At 39.1% G+C, this 21,608-nt stretch overlaps 1 protein-coding gene, 1 long non-coding RNA gene and 2 pseudogenes across 2 annotated transcripts in view; 2 read left to right on the top strand and 2 right to left on the bottom strand.

Annotated features, from left to right (window-relative positions):
• Positions 1–21,608, bottom strand: part of PPP2CB (protein phosphatase 2 catalytic subunit beta) — a 34,071-nt gene that overhangs the window by 6,911 nt on the left and 5,552 nt on the right. Inside the window, exons 2-3 of the mRNA XM_038560171.1 lie at positions 4,786–4,995; positions 2,244–2,417 (exon numbers count right to left, since the gene is read on the bottom strand). Coding sequence (XP_038416099.1) covers positions 2,244–2,417; positions 4,786–4,995 — 384 coding nt within the window. The remainder of the gene's footprint in view (positions 1–2,243; positions 2,418–4,785; positions 4,996–21,608) is intronic.
• Positions 5,855–6,723, top strand: LOC100686931 (annotated as a pseudogene).
• LOC111090302 lies at positions 10,994–21,295 on the top strand. The gene is made up of 4 exons (XR_005371525.1): positions 10,994–11,379; positions 13,210–13,324; positions 19,799–19,963; positions 21,037–21,295. It is a non-coding gene; the product is annotated as an uncharacterized LOC111090302 (long non-coding RNA).
• LOC119869643 lies at positions 14,947–15,077 on the bottom strand (annotated as a pseudogene).

Below are 21,608 nucleotides of genomic sequence, written 5' to 3'. Positions count from 1 at the left end.
ATTGTAAATCTTTTTTTTTTTTTTTTAAAGATTTTAGTTATTTATTCATGATAGATAGATAGATAGAGGCAGAGACACAGGCAGAAGGGAGAAGCAGGCTCCATGTCCGGAGCCTGACACGGGACTTGATCCCGGGACTCCAGGATCGTGCCCTGGGCCAAAGGCAGGCGCCAAACCGCTAAGCCACCCAGGGATCCCTGTAAATCTTTTTTTAAGATTTTATTTACTCATATGAGAGAGAGAGAGAGAGAGAGAGAGAGAGAGCGCAACACGGGCAGAGGGAGAAGCAGGCTCCATGTAGGGAGCCTGATGTGGGAACTCGATCCCCGGTTTCCAGGATCAGACCCCGGGCTGAAGGTGGCGCTAAACCACTGAGCCACCCTGGCTGCCCCTAAAAATGTAAATCTTGATAGCTCTTCTTTTCAAAATAGAGTTTAATAATATTCACTGTGGAAAATTTCTCTTTTTTAAATTTTTATTTATTTATGATAGTCACACACACACACAGAGAGAGAGAGAGAGAGAGAGAGAGAGAGAGAGGCAGAGACACAGGCAGAGGGAGAAGCAGGCTCCATGCACCGGGAGCCCGACGTGGGATTCGATCCCGGGTCTCCAGGATCGCGCCCTGGGCCAAAGGCAGGCGCTAAACTGCTGCGCCACCCAGGGATCCCCTCTGTGGAAAATTTCTAAAATATTTTGTAGTGTTTCTTCCCCCTTCTCTAGTGAATAGGATCTTTATTCTTGGGATTCACCATTACATTTCCTGCTAACACGTAAGTTTTGTTGCTTCTCTTACAGCAAAGACACTACCAATTCCTGTTATTGGCTCCAGTAGCTTTTCAGCTTTCTTAGAGTTCTGAGTACATAATCATGTTGTTAGCAAAATATTTCTTAATTTCTTCTCAATGTTTATACATTTTAATTATTATTTTTTAAAGATTTTATTTATTTATTCATGAGAGACGCAGAGACACAGGCAGAGGGAGAAGTAGGCTCCATGCAGGGAGCCCGACATGGGACTCGATCCCGGGTCTCCAGGATCATGCCCTGGGCTGAAGGTGGTGCTAAACCACTGAGCCACCCACGCTGCCCCATTTTAATTATTTTTATTGCTCAGTGCACTAGCAAGAATTTCTAAGACAAAACTGAAAAATACATTGTTTTGTATGTTTTGGGTAAAATATCTATCCCCAGACCCATCCTCTGATAGTAATGTCTTATTTCTCATTCTTAGTGGTTTTTGGTGGCCATTTTTTTTTTTAAGATTTATTTATTTGAGGGAGTAGGGGAAGGGGCAGGTTAGGACACACAGAAAAGGTTATAATCAAATTCTGAATGGATCTATTATGCCTATGACAATTCTGGGCTTTTATGCAGTTTAGGAACTGTACAGTTGTACCATAGGTTATATATTTATTTTTTGGTACCACATGTTTTATATTTAAAGTTAAATTAAAAAAAAAAGTTAAATCAGTTCATGTTCACAGTGATTATGTTAGAAACTGGGATAATAGAAACTTGCACAATTTTCTTATATTTCTGAATGTTTTACAGTATGTCTATAATACTCATTACAGGTGGAAACAAAGCATGTACTTCTTAATAGAGATGTAATATACAATATTACTGCTTGCAATTACCATGAAAACAGGAATAAAAAGTTATTAATGGTAACCAGCAAACACTGTATATGTATGGAACTAGTTTATTTATTTATGTATTATTTTTAAAATATTTTATTTATTTATTCATAGAGACAGAGAGAGAGAGGCAGAGACACAGGCAGAGGGAGAAGCAGGCTCCATACAGGGAGCCTGACACGGGACTTGATCCCAGGTCTCCAGGATCAGACCCCGGGCTGCAGGCGGTGCTAAACCGCTGCGTCACCAGGGCTGCCCTGGAGATAGTTTTAAAAAACAGCTTTGCTTTATTAATACTGTACTTCAGGATCTTAAGTATTTATTTATTTATTTATGATATTTATCTGTAACAGAAAAATCATATTGACAAATTCTTTGGCCGAAACATTTACACACATATCTGAGACAAAAGGGAACTCTGCCGGTCACAATGTACATAAAACTTATCCTAATTCACTATTCTGAGATTTTAATTAGAAGGAAAAGAAGCAGAAAAAGCCAAGGAGATGCAGAAATCATGTCATGTAAATCTAAACCCTAAATTACTAATCGAAAATCTTTTCTTTCATTCCTCCCCCACCCACCAAACAAGCGGATACACACCTGTCCATCTACTAAAGCTGTAAGTGGAAGATAATCAAATAGATCTGTGAAATATTTCCAAACATTGGCATTTCCATACTTTCGTAGACATTCATCGTAAAAGCCATATACTTGGGTAATTTGTCGGCTTTCATGGTTTCCTCTCAATATTGTAATGCGTTCTGGATAACGCACCTGCATGAAGAGCAAAAGAAATTCATGGTATAAAACATATTTTTACTAGAATTACATTAAGCACATTAACAACTTTTTTTTTTTTAAGCACATTAACTTCTGACCCAATTCTTTATTTTTTTTTTTCTGACCCAATTCTTTAAATGTTTATATTTTGTGTGCTGTTACATTAAATGTTAATTCTGTTTCAAAATTAAAAATTTTCTCATTATTGACTGACCTTCAAAATATTTATAGTCCTTCTTCATTTCTATTTATACCACCCTCACTGGAACCCTTACTAACTGATACCTGCTATTATAATAAAATTGTATCTGATTCTTGGTCTTTTTTTTTTTTAATTTTTATTTATTTATGATAGTCACAGAGAGAGAGAGAGGGGCAGAGACATAGGCAGAGGGAGAAGCAGGCTCCATGCACCGGGAGCCCGACGTGGGATTCGATCCCGGGTCTCCAGGATCGCGCCCTGCACCAAAGGCAGGCGCCAAACCGCTGCGCCACCCAGGGATCCCTGATTCTTGGTCTTTAATATCTTCTTCATCCTCATATGATCACTAGTCTTCTAGGTCTTTCCACAACACTATGATGTCTTATTGCTGAATGAATACAGAAGGTTACAGATTTGTACCTGAGATAAACTCCTTTATATATTAATTTCTTTCTCCACTTTCAATTTTTATTTCCCACAGAAAGACTATTTGCTAACAAAAACAGGCCCTTGCCAAATCTGGACAAGATTTCAAATGTATTTAAAGTCTCCTTTTCATAACAAAACACGGAGACATACCTTATAGCATACTATTTAGTTAGGAATGTGTCTGATAAGTATGAAAAAGCAACAGATTCTGTAAATCAAATTAACCTAAAAGCGCAAATTGTATTTCAATTTATACATATAAACTACCATTAAGTGTCCAAAATTAAGCTCACTGTTTAAAGCTAGGTGCCAGATCCACATAAACATTAATAGATGACTTCTGTTTAGAGACTCATCTCACTTACGAGGTATGAGATGTAAATAATACATTCAAACTGCGCAGTGAGGAGCTAAAGTGTTTCCTTCAGAGCTCCTTCAATCGCTTCAGCAGAGGAAAGAGTTGAAGGGACTGGCATGGTGTCTGGCATCTTTCATAACTGATAGTGCAGTTGCTGCAAGAACAGAGCTAACCCATGCAGATTAACAGTAGGGAAACATCCTGAAACTACTCTGGAGCCTAAATAAAAAGACTGGATTCGAGTTTCACGAACAAGGAGACTGGTCCATGGACGATTTGCTACAGATGAGTTAAATGAGGCTGAGACTCAGAAAAAGTTACTCCTGAGGTCAAGAGCTAATAAGTTAAAGAAGAGTTGGATCACAAGTCATATTTTCTCCAAATTCCGTGTTTGACATGTATTCATTCAGTCATTCCACAAACGTCTACTGAGCACCCACTATGAGTCAGGCACTGTTCTTTGGGGGATGCGATAGAAAACAACACAAATTCATAGTGTGCTCCTCTTGATGCACATTTCAGTCAGCAGAGACAATCAATAAACAAAAAAGTAAAATAAAAATAAAAGATGTAAAAAAACAAAACAAAACACTATGCAATATAAATAAGGGGTGGGAAAGTAAGTTTCCCAGTAATTGAGTGTAGAAGGAGTAAGGCTAAAATGGGTGAAGGCTTCAAGGAAGATGTAACTGAGTCTTGGCAGAAGACTTAAGAAATCAGGGTGACCTTATGGGGAAATCAGAGAAAGAAATAATGAAGACAGGCAGAGCACTGAAACTCTTTGACTGGAGACTCAGAATTTATGCTACCAACTACTGGCAGACAAATTCTGGCTACACTACAAAGGGCCAGCCAAGGAGTCTGAGCTTGATTCTATAGGTAACATGGAATCTCTGAAGAGTTTGGGAGCAGAAAAGTAACAACAGGAAAGTGTTAAATAACGGAGATTTAATCTTAAAACACATGTAAGGCAAATTTGGAGGGGTCAGAAACATTAGTTCCCATACTCTTACACTAACTGAAGCTGTGAAGTGATGAAGGTATGGATTGGGTGCCAAAAATAGAAACCGGAATAACAGACTTCTCAAGGCAAGAATTAAAAAAAAACTTGCTAATTGACTGTATATGAGGGATACCTGCCTAAGTAAAAAATGGTTCCAAGACTTCAGCTGTGAATTACCTAAGGGAATGGTACAGAAGTAGGCAGGGCAAGTTCAATGCATCATTTTCATTCTCTTTTACAAGGTGTAAAACCAACTATTATATTTTAAGGGGCTATAAACTGAATAGATCATAAAATAGAACAGATGACATGCAATATAGCCACCCTCGCATTTAAGTTTGGAAAAAAAATTGGATTTCATTCATCATACCTTTAATGCCACAAGAAGAGTCACAGTCTCCACTGAGTAATAGCCTCTGTCTACATAGTCGCCCATGAACAGATAGTTTGTATCTGGTGATTTTCCACCAATTCGAAAGAGTTCCATAAGATCATGAAATTGACCATGCACATCTCCGCATACGGTTACAGGACAACGAACCTCTTGCACATTTGATTCTTTTGTTAAAATTTCCTTAGCCTGTTAAAAAAAAAAAAAAAAAGGAATGAAATCATTAAAAACGTCATTTTTTTGCATATTAAAATAAATACTGGGAAAAAAGACATCTGAAATTAGTCTTAGAAAATCATAAAACTTAAACCACAATGAGATACCAATTTACATCTACCAGGATAGCTAAATTTAAAAGGTAACAAATGTTTCTGAGGATATGGAGACATTGGAACTCTTAAATACTGTTGGTGGGAATGTAAAGTGGTACAGCTGCCATGGAAAACAGTCTGGCAGTTCCTCAAAATGTTTTTTTTTTTTTTTTTTAGTTCCTCAAAATGTTAAACAGAATTATCATGTGATCCAGCAATTCTGTTCTTAGGTATATGCTTAAGAGAAATAAAAACTTAAGTTTACACATGTTCATGGCAGCTTTATTCATAATAGCCAAAAAGTAGAAACTACCCAAATGTCCAATAAGTGATGAGGCGATAAATAAAATGTGATATTGCTCATTCAGTGGAGTATTATTCAGCAGTAAAAAGTACTGATACATGCCACAACTCTGAAAACACTGTTAAATGCAAGAAGGCAGTCACAAATGGCCATATGTATTATGACTCAAATTACATGATACATCCAGAAGAGGCAAATCAACAGAGACAGAAAGATTTAAAGGCTGCCTAGGGCTGAGAGGAGTAAGGGATAAAAGCGTACAAGAGGTTCCTTTGGTGGGTAATGAAAATGTTCTAATACTGTGGTGATGTACATATCTGTACTATACTAAAAGGCAGTGAGCTGTATACTCTAAATGAATGCACTATATTCATGAGAAAGATGTCAATGGGAATTCTATCTCAAAAACCGTTTTTTGGGAGACACGAGGACCATGTTCTGACGCAAGCTGATGGCCCTCTACCACCACAACCTGGCTGGCTTCAACTGCAAAGACGAAACAGAATTTAGAAACTTTATTGTTTGGCTTGAAGACCAGAAAATCAGACACTACAAGATTGTAGACAGAGGTAATTTAAGAAACATCCACAGCAGTGACTGGCCCAAGTTCTTTGAAAAGTATCTCAGAGATGTTAACTGTCCTTTCAAGATTCAAGATCGACAAGAAGCAATTGACTGGCTTCTTGGTTTAGCTGTTAGACTTCAATATAGAGATAATGCTGAAAAATACAAGGACTTGGTACCCTATAAATACAAAGATTGCTGACAACGCAGCTTAAAATGCCGAGCCGTTGATCAATTTGGATGTAAATAATCCTGATTTTAAGACTGGTTTAATGGCTTTGGCTAACCTTCCTCAGATTCAGCATCATGATGATTACCTGGTAATGCTTAAGGCAATTCGCATTTTGGTACGGGAGTGCCTGACATAAGATGCAGTTGCCAAAGCAAACCAAACAAAAGAGGGCTTGCCTGTAGCGTTAGATAAACACGTTCTTGGTTTTGACACAGGAGATGCAGTTCTTAATGAAGCTGCTCAAATTCTGCGATTACTGCATATAGAAGAGCTCAGAGAGCTACAGACAAAAATTAACGAAGCCATAGTAGCTGTTCAGGCAATTATTGCTGATCCAAAGACAGACCACAGACTGGGTAAAGTTGGAAGATGAACGTTTTAGGATTTCAGCTTCTCATCTGATTAGTACAATTGGGAACCATGTACGCTCTGGCATGTGTTTGGAAATCAAATGTCACATTTTCAAGGGAAGAATCCTAGAAAATTGATTATGTTCTCAAGATTTACCATCGTTTTTTTCTTTTCTTTTTTTAAAAATTTTTTATTTATTTATGACAGTCACACACATAGAGAGAGAGAGGCAGAGACACAGGCAGAGGGAAAGGGAGAAGCAGGCTCCGTGCACCGGGAGCCCGACGTGGGATTCGATCCCGGGTCTCCAGGATCGTGCCCTGGGCCAAAGGCAGGCACCAAACCGCTGCGCCACCCAGGGATCCCCATAGTTTTTTTCTTTAATAAAGTTCAGGAAAGTGGAAAAAAACCCTGTTTTTTTGGAGGGCACCTGGTGGTTCAGTCAGTTAAGCGTCAAACTCTTGATCTCAGCTCAGGTTTCGATTTCAGGGTTGTGAGTTCAAGCCCTGCCCTGGGCTCCACGCTGGGCATGGAGCCTATTTAAAAACAAAACAAAAAGCCCCCCCTTTCTTCCCTCTCAACAAATAATCTTATTTGCATTTTTATTTTTTAAGATTTACTTATTTGAGACAGAGAGAGCATACTCAAACACAAACAGGACGGAGGGGGAGACGGAGAGGGTGAAGTAGATGCCTCACTGAGCAGAGAATCTGATGTAGGGCTCGATCCCAAGACCCTGAGATCACAACCTAAGAGGAAGGCAGACAGATGACTGAGCCATCCGGATGGCCCTTATTTGCATTTTTAAAAAGGTTAATAAAGTTACAAATCAGTTATTCTAATTTTTTGGTAAACACCTTCTAACATTATACCTCATCTACCCAGCAACTCTAATAGAAAGAGCCCAGAATCAGAGCAAATTAAAAAGGCCTCTGAAGTATAAAGCAGATTATGATTAAAGTAGATGTACCTCCCCACTAACCTGCCAGAAGAGTCTGTTAGGGCTTTTTCTGGCCCTATTGTTATGTGCAAAATTCTAATAAGCTATTTATGGAGTTTCCAGATCTGTGGCAGATTAGGAACAGAAAACCAAGAAGAACAAGAGGTAAGAACTGGGCCCATTGTAGACATACAAACTAAGAGTAAGAAACAACCCAATATGTGAGGGTGATGGCAGAGAAAATGACATGGCAACAGAATTCAAACACTAAGGATGAAACTTAAGGTAGGACCCAGCACAGAAAAGTGGAGGCTGTAGGAGAGTAGAATTTTAGCGACAGATATCTGCCTTGCCAGATATGATCATCTAAAGAGCATTAAAAGCATGAATTTTGAGTTCCTATCATTCTGCATCTGTGTTAACCGATCTTAACATTCTTGCCAATGGGTGTGAAATAGTATTTTATTTTGCACCTCTGACAGGTAAATTTTTTTTTTAAATGGCTTTTTTTTTAAAAGATTTTATTTATTTATTCATGAGAGGCACAGAGAGAGAGAGAGAGAAAGAGAGAGGGAGGCAGAGACACAGGCAGAGGGAGAAGCAGGCTCCACACAGGGAGCCCGACGTGGGACTCGATCCCGGGTCTCCAGGATCACACCCTGGGCTGAAGGTGGCGCTAAACCGCTGAGCCACGCGGGCTGCCCTTAAGTGGCTTTTTAATGTTTATTGGTCTTTTTTTTTTTTTTTTTTTGGTGAAATGCTTAACTCAAAATTAGGCTAATTTTTCTATTTGGTTTATATTTTCCCTATAGAGTTGTACTAGTTTTCCCTCTTTATGATCTGTGCTGCTTGGGTCTTCTTTTAGAAATTGTTCTCCAGGGGCTGGCTCCTGGGTAGCTCAGTTAAGTACCTGCCTTCGGCTCAGGTCATGATCTCAGGGTTCTGGGATGGAGCTCTGTGCCATGCTCCCTGCTTAGCAAAGAGTCTGCTTCTCCTGCTCCCTCTGTACCTCATTCCCCCAACCCCTTGTGCGCACTTAAACAAATAAAAGCTTAAAACAAAAACAAAAAACCCTGTTCTCCATGAAGATGGTAAAAAAAGGCACTCCTGCATTTTTTATCCTAGTTTTGTTTTTCATGTTTAACAGGTATTTAATTCAGCTGGAAATTGTTATATGATATAATGTAGGGATTTTTTTTCTTTTAAAAGATTTTAAGTAATCTCTACACCCAATGCGGGGCTCGAATTTACAAACTCCCAAGATCAAGAGTCGCATGCTCTTGTGACTGAGCCAGGCAGGAACCCTGTGATTCATTCTTTCTTTATTTTTCCTATCGGTTAATCAGCTAGTCCAGCATTATTTATATAGTGCCATCCTTTTGTAAAGACCCATACTCTGTTTCCTGATTTCTTATTTGTACTGGAAACAACCTCTATCTATACTCTCTCAGATTTTCCTGAAGAAGCAGTCTTTTGAACTGTACTGCTGTCATCACTGATGGTGCCCTGAGCTGGCTAGAATCTAGGCTGAAGTTGTGGACGTGGTCCTCACGCTGGGCCTGGACTCTGCCAAGCTGCTCCTCTATTTCCAGACATGGATGGAATGCCACATGGTTAGGGGCTGAAAGTGGGATGCACAATCTGGAAATAGGTGGGAGTCATTTCATTGTGTGCATCTTGACCAGTGGAAAAGAGAAAGAAGGAACAGGAAAATAAACTGCCATCCTGTTTTTTCCTTTCGTGGACTCCTCTGAGGGAGCATTTGTCTGGATTCGAATGGCAGAAGCCCTACCTCCCAAGGCAACATCGTCATGTATCACACTGTTTCTTCCTGTTCCTTAGGATGAAGTTTGCTTTTTTATATTGGGTTCTTTGTATAGTGTATTTCCCAAGCTATATATTCCTTCCTTGCTGGCAGTTATTTGCTTGCCATGCTGTTCTCCCTTTGTCACTGAGCTATCAGTCTAAACTTTCTATTTACTCCAACATATTGTGTGACATTTATTAACTCCCACTCTACCAACATGTGGAGTTGATTTGTACTTCCCCCAGTGAACCACAGGTTTAAAGTCAAGGTGCAAAAGAACTGAAATTCTTTTTGTAGCCAAGAAAGGTGAGAGGGCTCACAAGGGGGAATGTGGGATCTAGAATGCCTACAAACTGAGGGTTTTTAGGGGCCACTCCATTCCCACAGGAAAATACTCTCAGGCTTTGGACATGTTCCCCAGCCAATGTGTTGTCTTAGTTTGAGCAGTCTTGATGCATTCAATTCTGTCCCTGTCATTCCCCATTTCTTTCCAATACCCATTTCCACTATTTCTCAGATAAAAGAGGAGTGAGCTCAAGATCCCACTTAACTGTCTCTTTTCAGAGATACTGGGATATCAATGAGAATCCTTTGGGTTTTGCTGGCTCATGCACATAGTTTGGAGTGGCAGGGTATAGTAAGGAGTGGTACCTCATTGTGTCACTCCGTGATCACAGCCCGGGGCTATGTCTCTTTTCAGTTACTGATTATTTCCTGTCCTTTAACTTTTTTCCTGTTGGTTGTTCACATCATTTTTAGTAGTCAGAAAAACAGCAGGTAATTATTTTCATTGCTGTTGGCCAGACCACATCTGGAGTAACCCGATGCATTAGGTGGTAAACAAAGGGGCAGTGGCTACAAACATATGCTTCTTTTCCATCCATGAGATTGGTATAAATGACATTTACCCACTGTTAGCAAGGCTCTTCTTCTTTTTTTCTTTCTTTTTTTTTTTTTTAGCAAGGCTGTTCTCATACCCTATTGGTGAAAATGTACATTTATACATCTTCTTTGGAAAGTAACTGACAGTAGCTAACAAAATGTAAGGTGATCTGAGGCAAAGACTGCCTAACCTCAATGTCTACTCTCTCCTTCCTTCTCCATAATTAATATAATTGTAGTCAAGGTAGCCATATTCCCAGCTCAAAGACTACTTTCCAGCTGCCTTGTTCAGGCTGCTATGACAAACACAATAGACGAGGTGGCTTCAACAGCAGAAACTGCTTTCTCACAGTTCTGAAGGTTGGAAATTCCAATATCAAGGTGCCAGCTGACTTGATTCCTGGTGAGGACCCTCATCCTGTTTTGTAGAGGCATGCTTACATTGTAGTGAGAAAAATCATCTCTCTAGTGTCTCTTCTGATAATGGCACTAATCCCACTCATGGGAGCTTTATATTCATAGCCTATCTCTCAAAGACCTCACCTCCAAATACCATCACATTGGTAATTAGCCTTCATATATAAATTTTGGGAGGACACAAATACTCAATCCATAGTACCAGCCTCTTGTGCAGCTAAAAAGGGCCATAAGACTAAGTTCGGGTTAGTGAGATATAAGAACTGTTACATGGGGATCAGAAAGTTTCCTTAAGGAGGGGGCATGCCCTTCAACACTCTCCATCTTGTTTCCTGGAATGTTTATGTAACAATGGCTGGAACTCCAGAGGCCATGTCAGACCACAAGGACAAGAGCTGCTCCCTCATAACAGCAGAGCAGAGTGCTGGAAGATGTGGCAGGCTGAAAAAACACCCACAAAGATACAGTCACTTCCTGATCATCAAAACCCGTGAATATTATCTCACGTGAAAAACATGCGATTAAGGATTTTGACAGGAGGAGCTTATCCTAGATTATCCTGACAGATCCTAAATGAGTTTTGAGAGAGACAGAGACAGACAGATACATACATCCCCAGAAGACAGATAGAATGAAGTGCTGTGGCCAAGGAATGCCAGCAGCCACCAGAAGCCTGTATGAGGCAAGGGACAGATTGTCCCAGAGCTTCCAGAGGGCGTATGGCCCTACTGACACCTTGATCTTGGACTTCCGGCCTCCAGAGCTGTGAGAAAATATATTTCTGGTCTTTTAAGCCAGGCAGTTTGTAATAATTTGTTACAGTAACCACAGAAAAGTAATACAGCAAGTGCCTGGTTTCCTAGCAACTTTGTAGAGCTACCGTATCATCCCAGGAGTGCTTATCTATGTATTTGCTTATACATAAGAAAAGTACAAAAATTGCTACTTTAGTTAAGCCTTTACTTTGGGTTTTCTGTTACATATGTGAAACCTAATACTGATATTGGATATAAACAGTATTTGATATAAAAATGAAAAAGGCAAGTCATAAAACTACTACATGCTCATCTGTTAAGTAAGGAAAACTGTCTAGGAGCTCCACTCTAAGAAGCTGCTCTACTAATTTTTAAATATGTTAAGTAGCTGGTTTAGCTCATAGGGGCAAAATACTTATAGCAAAGTCAGCCAAGTCCAGTGAAACCACTGATACATCAGGGGGTAAAGAAGAAAGTTTTTAAGGAGTTTATAAAATCCAAATCCTAAAGTCAATAGGATCCTGGTAAAATAGCTGAAGACTGAGAAAACAATTAGCAGAGGTTTTTCAAAAGCAACATAACCTCCTGCAATGGAACTATCAACGGGAAAAAAAAAAGCCAATGGCAACAAGCTTAAAATGAGAAAGCTTAAAATTGTCATTTACTTAGCAAGCAACAAGTAATTTGTTTTTCAAGTTAAATAGGAGTAACCGAAATTTTGCAGTTAAATAGAATCCTCAAATCAGAATATTAAGAATTTAGCCAGCTAATCACATGTAAAAATCCACTAAAGGAAACATCAAAAACAGAGAAAAAGTTACTTAACAGATAGTAATTGTATGGGACAACATTCATTAGGCTGATAAACCATTCACTTTGATGTACACCATACATAGCATTCACCCGACACATCAAAATATTCCTGAATGTAACGTTTATGTGTTCCTGCAACAAACATTTATTTGTAAAGTATCTGTTGTAGGCCAGGCACTAGAGATAAAGAGAGGAACAGGGAAACTCTCTAGCATCAACAGGCTGGCTTAGATGGGCTCAACTAAACAAAATAAAACTTTCTGTATACAGTTAGAGATAAAGGAGAAGCCTGGGAAAATATTTATAGCACACAAGAGAATAGAAACATACTGACCTCTATCATCTAGAGATATTTGTAGAATAAACTATAATATGTCTTAAAAAATCATTGACTGGCAGTCACATTTTTGGGAAATCCTAAGAAACTGTATGAGTATTTGGAAATATAAAGCTCTGAATTAGCCATCTCTGTTTCAATTGTTAAATGGAAGAGGGCTTGTAACTCTTTTTATACTAATGGACTTAAACTATAATTTAAAGTTATATTTTCCTATATTGTAACATCATAAACTTATTTTAGGTCTAGGTGAGGAGATTTTGTAATATTGATGGTTTTAATAGTTCTAAGATTTGTAATATTGAGACTGTTGAAAAAACTTTATTTTTTGAAATTTGTTTTATTTGCCAATAAAATATCAGTAATACAACCTACATAAGGAAAAGCTCTTTTCAATCCCTAAATGCTAAGAGTATAAAGGGGTCAGGAGCCTAAGAAGCTTCAAAATTTCTATGCTAATTAATGCCTGTTCTGTTGACCAACATGTAATGTGAGAGATCATATAAAAGGTAAGCAGATTCATATTTCTACAAAGACGTGTATCTTGTTCACAGCAACTTGTTTTCAGTGACTGTTGGTGTCCTATTACTCTAATCCAAAGTACTAAAGTTAGAATATGTAAAACAAATCACAAGGAAAGTCTGCATTTATGTTGTAGGAATCACAAAGTCTATTTCTGGATTCATCTAGGTCAACTGGGTGCACCTAGCCCTGACTTTTAATTTGAAGTGACCCTAAGCAGTAGGGACAATGGCAAGTTCTATTCCAAGAGCTGTCCTCTCCAGCGTTCTAAAACATTTCTAAGGTATGATTTTGACTGTGGGCTCCATTAGCTCTTAATTCCTGTAAAATTTCCTTCTGGGTTCTCCAGCTTTCCTTTTGATTCTAGGCTACTATACATTTTTCCATTTCTGCTTAAGTTAGCCTGGTAGACTTTCCTAAGAGTTATGAACAATGTAGCCCATATTTTTTCTTCTCTTTGCCTGTGGTTGGTTAGAATGAGATATGTGTATAGAAATCTTCCAGGAAATAGCGACTCTCCTCCTGATTCAAATCTAACTGTGTAACCTTAAGAATTATTTACTTTTCACTTTCTTCATTTAGAAAAGGTATCTATTGGTCTGTAATTCTAAAATATGATCTTGAGGGTTATGAATTTGAGCCCAATGGTGGGTGTAGAAATCACTGAAATAAAAAAGATATGCAGTCTTACTTCCGCATGTAGAATCTGGGAATAGCTCTTCTTTTCCAAACTGAAATTCTTTAAGCGTTGATTTTTTAGCTGTTTGGTAAATGCATTATTTTATTATATTACTGAAATTATCCTTTTCTGGTTGGAGGGGCAGAGAAGACAAGCTGTGGGCTTATTTTTCTCACATTAATGAGAAGCCTGGAGGTAGGTGTCCCTGGATTTGTGGCCCTTAAGGGCCATCACCGCAGGACTCTTTACACCCACCTTCTTTGTGACCCTCAGTAAACCAAACTGCCAACTTGTGGTCACAAGATGGTGGTGCATCTCTAGTCACTGTATCTGGTACCCTATTTCAGCAAGAAGGCAGAAAGGACAAAGGACCAGAGAGTACATGCTAGCCTAGTTTATCCATCTTACAAAACTTTCCCAGAAGTCTCACTCAGCCATTCCTGTTACCTCTTACTAGCCAGCTGAGACAAGCTCCCTGCTGCTCCAATGTATCACTGGCATGCAACTAGAGTAAGGTAGAGTTGCTGCAACGTGTAATTCCAATTACAACTGAAGGAAATTTTTTCTAAGATTTATTCATGAGAGACACACACACACAGAGGCAGAAACACAGGCAGAGGGGAAAGCAGGATTCCCACGGGGAGCCCGATGAGGGACTCAATCCCAGGACCCTGGGTTCACGACCTGAGCCAAAGGCAGATGCTCAATCACAGCCACCCAGATGCCCTCAAGGAAATTTTAAATTATCAGTCCTCTAACACAGGGTCTGACAAATAGTTCAAAAGTGTCTAAAAATCACAAATGAAACAATTTTTTACCAAGTTTACTCCATATGAGAGCTTCCCAATTTTGTTGAGGAGAAAACAAATCTACTGAATAGCAAAAATCAGTAGAAAGTTCAACTGGAGCTGATGTCATCTATTTTTTTTTTCATTTTTAAAAAAGATTTTATTCATGAAAGACAGAGAGAGAGAGAAAGAGAGACAGAGAGGCAAAGACACAGGCAGAGAGAGAAGCAGGCTCCATGCAGGAAGCCCGACGCGAGACTCAATCCCGCAGGCCCTGAGCTGAAGGCAGATGTTCAGCTGATGAGCCACCCAGGTGTCTGTCTGTCTCTCTCTCTCTCTCTCTCTCTCTATCTACCTATCTATCTATCTATACCAATCAGTTCCAACTCTGAAAAGCAAATCTGCTTGATATGTTATCTCTATCATTTACTGTCTTACTTTAAATATAAACATAAAAAGCACCAAAATGCGAATATTATCCAATGCAATTGTTCTTTTAAGTTTTCAATTAGTGAATTTTGCACCTCGGATAAACCTCATTGGCTATGATACTGCCACTGCACAAAGCTCAATTTTTCTTTTAAGAATATATGGTTATCTTAAACCAGCAGATTTTACAAATCTACAAGGATGCGTTAATAAGATTGGATACAGAATGTGTGTATGTTTCAGTTATACTCCCTGAGCTTCTAACTACATAGTAGTGAAGACAGTACTTCTCAGGCCAGTGTGATAACCACCCCACTCCCCCAATTTTTATCTCCATTGTATAGATCCTCTGATGTTTTTTAAACATTGGATTTTTAACTTCTACCTTTTCTTCAGATACCTGGCTCACCGAGCGATCATATTATTGTAAGATCACTTTGGCTTGCCTTCAGGGAAATTGTGTCGTACTGGTAGAAGTATACAGTTCAGCTAATATTTAAAATTCTTAATGTAAAAACTTTTGTGTGTCAGGGGCCCCCCCAAAACATCCCCAGGTTTGATAGTGATTCACAAAGACCAACAGAACTCAGTATAGAGTCATACTGATGATTTATTACAACATTAGGATACAAACTAAAATCAGCAAAGAGAAAAGGCACAGGGAAGCAAAGTCTAGAGTAAGTCAGGTGCAAGCTTCCAAGTCCTCTTCCCGGGAAGCCTCAGAGTGCACAGGATGCTTGCAGCAATGAGTTATGACAAGTGTGAAATGCTGACTACCAGGGAAGCTCACTAGAGACTTAGTGCCCAGGATCTGTAATTGGGACCTGGTAACATAGGTACCCCTGCCTAGCATTTACCAAAGTGAGGAAAGCATGTGCTCAGCATCACACCGTCTGTGTAACAGTTTAGGCACCGTGAGTCATTCTTAACGGGGATGGTGGGAACTCTCCCCCAAATTAAAATTCCCAGACATTAAAACGAGGCCTTTCTACAGATTTTCAGGACCACTAGGTCAACTTTCTTCTTTACAACTTGTGATTCTATATGTAAAAGTCATGAATGATTTTTAATGTTACTTAGCACCCAAATTTTTAAATATGTCTAGGACACCTATAAGACTAATTTTAAACCTGTAATGTGAATGGCTGTGGGATGCCACTTGGCAGGAAGCTGTTACTGTTGCACCCAATGCTGTATACCTAGCCATTCAAACTTGTTTCCTTTCTCACCTATTTAAAGACATATTCTTTTTTGCTGCTATGAACCAAATCTATTTAGGAAGAGAACTGAGAAAACAAAAATTTGTGAATAATGTTCAAATAAAATAGGATGAAATGAAACGTTTTCCCTTCTACCCATGTTTTAGGAACACAGAATATGAAAACGTGCTAAAATCTCCTCTGCCCAAAAGGTGACATTCTATTTCTATTTTTGTGCTGGTGCCCATTACCAGAGCCACATTAATGAGAAACCACTGAATCTAGTTTTGGCAGAGTCAGTATGCAGATTTTCTGTCCCCTCTATTTACACATAAATTATCAGTTCTAAAACATTATAAGTAAATTCATCTGAAGAAAGCCACAGAACAGGGATGCCTGGGTGGCTCAGCTGTTGAGCATCTGCCTTCGGTTCAGGGTGTGATCCTGGTCCAGGGATGAAGTTCCCTGCATCAGGCTTCCTGCGAGGAGACTGCTTCTCCCTCTGCCTGTGTCTCTGCCTCTCTGTGTCTCATGAATAAATAAAATCTTAAAAAACAAAACAAAACAAAACAAAACAAAACAAAACAAAACAGGGATGCCCCGGTGGCTCAGCGGTTGAACATCTGCCTTCAGCCTAGGGCAAGTCCCATGTCAGGCTCCCAGCTCCTTGCTCCCATGTCTCTCATGAAAGAAAAAACAAACAAACAAAACAAAACAAAAAAAAAACCAAAAACCACCCCTCTCTTAAGCCACAGAACAGACTGATCTGTGAAACAGGTGAGATTAAATGAAAAGTTCTGCAAAGCTAAGTTAATAATAAGCAGGGTGCCCATCCTCCTACAGTTACAAGGTTCTTTTTTTTTTTTTTTAAAGATTTTATTTATTTATTCATGATAGTCAGAGAGAGAGAGAGAGAGAGAGAGAGAGAGGCAGAGACACAGGCAGAGGGAGAAGCAGGCTCCATGTAGGGGGCCCGACGTGGGACTCGATCCCAGGTCTCCAGGATCACGCCCTGGGCCAAAGGCAGGCGCTAAACCGCTGCGCCACCCAGGGATCCCTACAAGATTCTTTTTTTTTTTTTTTTTTAAATTTTTACTTATGATAGTCAGAGAGAGAGAGAGAGAGAGAGAGGCAGAGACATAGGCAGAGGGAGAAGCAGGCTCCATGCACCGGGAGCCAGACGTGGGATTCGATCCTGGGTCTCTAGGATCGCGCCCTGGGCCAAAGGCAGGCTCTAAACCGCTGCGCCACCCAGGGATCCCCCTACAAGATTCTTGATAAATGACATTTGATCTATTTTTTTTCCTCAAGTATAGTTTATACTGTATTATATTAGTTTTCATGTGTACAGGAGAATGATTCAACAATTCCATATATCTCTTGTGTTCAAGGTACTGGTAATCCCGTTTATCCATTTCACCTGTGTCCTCATCCCACCCCTCTGGTAATCACCAGTTTGTTTGCTGTATTTTAGAGTCTTATTTATTTATTTATTTATGATAGTCTCACAGAGAGAGAGAGAGAGAGAGGCAGAGACACAGGCAGAGGGAGAAGCAGGCTCCATGCACCGGGAGCCCGATGTGGGATTCGATCCCGGGTCTCCAGGATCACGCCTTGGGCCAAAGGCAGGCGCCAAACTGCTGAGCCACCCAGGGATCCCTATTTTAGAGTCTTTTTGTTTCATTTTTTATTTGTTCATTTGTTTTGTTTCTGAAATTCCATCTATGAGTGAAATAATCTAGTATTTGTTTTTCCCTGACTTATTTCGCTTAGCATTATACCCTCTAGGTCCATTCATGTTGCAAATGGCAATATTTCATTCTTTTTTTACTGAGCAGTATCATATATACAGCTTCTTTATCCATTCTTCTATCACTGGACACTGCAGCTGCTTCCATTTTTTGGCTATTATAAATAAATAATGCTGTGATAAACATAAGGGTGCAAAGATTTTATTTAATTAATGTTTCTTTTTACTTTGGAAATAGTAGTGGAATTACTGGATCATATGATGATCCTATTTTTAATATTTTGGGGAAACTCTACAGTTTTCCACAGTGCTTGCATCAATTTACATCCTACCAACAGTGCACAATGGTTCCTTCTCCACATCCTTACCAACACTTGCTATTTCTTGTGTTTTTGACTTTAGCCATGTAGTTACAAGGTTCTTCCATAAATGACAGTTGACCTTTTTTTTTTTTTTTAATACAAGGAAATAAACCTTTCCTTTCAGTTGAGCAATAGTCAAGTATCAGTATGATTGCTCAGGGAAAAGTTTTAGGATGTTATACCAATGATCCCATTTTAATAAAAACAATATACCAAAAATACCCTACTCCCCAACACATGATTTTTGCACAGCAAGACCAAACTGTGGAAGACTACATTTGTCCCTGATGTAAGAGGGCAGTGGCTGGGGAAGGTGGGTGCAATAGTAAAGAGCATTTGCATTCTTTGCCCTACATTTGTAAGGTATTTACATTTTTAAAAGTATGTATTACTTTTTAAATCTGAAAAAATAATTTTAAACTTAAAAAAATTCCAGATGGCAATAACTTAGTCATAAAAACAATTGCAGAGCTAAATCCACATAATGGAATTTTATTCAGCCATAAAAAGGAATGAAGCACTGATATTTGCTACAACATGGAAGGGTATTGAAAATTTTATGCCAAGTAAAAGAAGCCAGACACAAAAGACTACATATTGCATGATTTCATTTATATAAAATGCCTCAAATAGCCAAATCTATAAAGAAAGTAGATTAGTGGCTGCCAAGGGATGGAGGAGGGGAGAATAGGGAGTGATTGCTAATGGGCACAGTTTCTTTCCCGAGATGATGAAAATGTGAGAAATACTGTTGTAGCCCAATGGAGTTAGAACAAGATTATTTAGTAGTTTTGAATCCTACCCAATCATTTCTCTCTACATAGCCAGTTTTCACTCTGTGTTAGTTCCCATATGCACGAATTTCAGTCACTGTGGTTTAATTAGGTCCCTAACAACATGGTTGAAATTTGAGTTAACACACTGTATTTACTGCAATTAAAAATTTTGCTGCTGGTATACAAGTCACTACATAAACAGAAGGTATGGCATCGTGATCAATAACCAATCACATCACTTCTTTTAAAGTCTCTTAGGGATGGTTCATAGCACATCTGTTACTAGGTTTATATCCAGACAGCAAAGTATATAGCTATATTGCCTCCTTATCTTGTGACATTTTACAAAACTGGATACTTAAAAGAGGGATTTGGTCAACAACGATAAAACTGAGCAAAGAAATGAAAAGAGGTAAAACTGGAAATGAAATTCAACTAAGAAATATATATAAAATGGTTGACTGCAGGATGCGGTGCCCTTGGAGAGACTCTAGATAGGCAGCCAGGAAATAGACTTAGTAACATAAATAAACATGGAAACTTATTGACATATATGAAGAAAGAGGTTGTGGCAAAAAGAAAGAAGATATCCCAGAGGAAGTGACACTGGCAAAAATCTCAGTAAAGAAGCTCTGAAAGCACAAAGAAACTGTTGGAAGCTGATCCAAACTTAAGAAAAAAGGTAAATCAGAATCTTACTTAGCATATTCCTCAAAGTAGCATTTCTCAAAATGCAATCTGGAAATAAGACTTGCGATGTCTTTAAAAATGCAGATTTTTGGATTGCCAAGCCATAATCAGTCTCTGGAATGGAATTAAGAAACCTCAACTCTTTATTTCCTTTCCAAGTGATTCTTAAGCACACAAAGTTTAAGGAAAAGCTGGACCATTCTGACTGCACAAAAATGCTAAAACGTCCAGTAGAAATTTTTTATAAAGGTAAAGAATATTTTATTTTACTTTATTTTAAAAATATGTTATTTATTTGACAGAGAGAAGAGAGAGAACACAAGAAGGGGTAGTGGCAGGCAGAGGGAGAAGCAGGCTCCCCACTGACAAGAGAGCCCTATGTGGGGCTCCATCCCAGGACCCTGGGATCATGACCTGAGCCCAAGACAGATGGTTAACTAAGTACCCAGATGCCCCAGGGAAAGAATATTTTAAACATTAAATGGCTAACTTTCTGCATTTGCAAAGAGTTTACAAAATCCAAAAGAAAATGTCATGAAATTACAACAAAGAATATACCATCTCAATTAGCAGGAAAATAACCTTATATCCTACACAGTATGATTCTGATAAATGTACCCATGTTTTCTTCATGTATTTGGCATTATTTTTCCATTGATTATTTATGAAAGTTTTTGTCACCTAAAATTTGTGCAGTAAAGACCTGTGTAGTTAAGAACCCTACTCAGAGAGAGGTCTGACATATGCTCTTGCCTACTGGGAGGCAACTGCTGGGCCCCAGAATGTCCTGCTTCATATGAGTGTCTTTGCCTGGGGGCTTTGACCATTGGACAGTCTAACAAGCTGATTTATAATGAGGGCTTTGGGTAACCCACTGTCCAGTCTGCCTCTGAAGGAACTAGAGATGGAAGATACCAGGCCTTCCTAAATTCTGCCCTGTGTGTCTCTTCCCTTGGCTGATTTTAAACTGTATACTTTCCCTGTAGTCACAAGTATAACAGCTTTCAATGAGTTCTGCAAAGCGTTCCTGTGAATTACTGAACCTGAGAGAGCAGTTCTGGGACCAATTGAACACGTAATTGGTGTCACACATGAGGGCAGTCTTGGGAACTGTGCCCTCTAATTCTTGCAATACCCATTCAGATCACGAAAGTAAATTACCTTATGAAGAATTTGCAAGGCTTTCTCTGACCACTCTATTAAAAGAGCCTTCCAAGCTCAAGTCCATCACTCTCCCCTATCCTCTGCTTTTTCTTTCTACAAGGAATCCATCTGGTATTCTATTAAATCTGTTTATCATTTGTCCCCTCTTCTGTTCACAGCTGAATTTCCAGCACTTTGAACAGTGTCTGGCACATAGGAGTACAACTAAAATGTGTTGAATCTATGATGTAAAAATGGAATGACAGCATTTATTTAGCCACTCTTCTCATTTCCCACAGAACAAGTACCTCTCTTGCTACTAAAGCAAAGGCAAGACTGCACCTAGGCAATTCTCCTTATCCAGGTAGAAGAAACTTTATAACTACTTTACTCTCTATGACATGGAAAGAGCAAAATTAAAGCCTAGCCTATACACTTCCTTGGCACAATAAAAAAAAAAATATGCTAAAAAGTCACTTCAAACAAAGTTTCACGTAGAACTGCATGGGCGAGGGGCACCAGGGTGACTCTGACTCTAGGTTTTTGCTCAGGTCATGATCTCAGGGTTGTGAGATCAAATCCCACATGGGGGGTCCACAGTGAAGATTCTGCTTGAGATTTTCTCCTCCCTCTGCCCCTCCCCCTGTTCATGCTCTAAAAATAAATCTTAAAGAAAAAGAGACTGAATTGAATTGGTAAGGACAGTCTCACCTTCCCATCCCATTCTCAAAATAAAATGACTATCTTTGTA

The sequence above is a fragment of the Canis lupus genome, chromosome 16 (genome assembly GCF_011100685.1).
Source record: "Canis lupus familiaris isolate Mischka breed German Shepherd chromosome 16, alternate assembly UU_Cfam_GSD_1.0, whole genome shotgun sequence".
NCBI lineage: Eukaryota > Metazoa > Chordata > Mammalia > Carnivora > Canidae > Canis > Canis lupus.
This window is presented reverse-complemented; position numbering and strand designations above follow the sequence as displayed.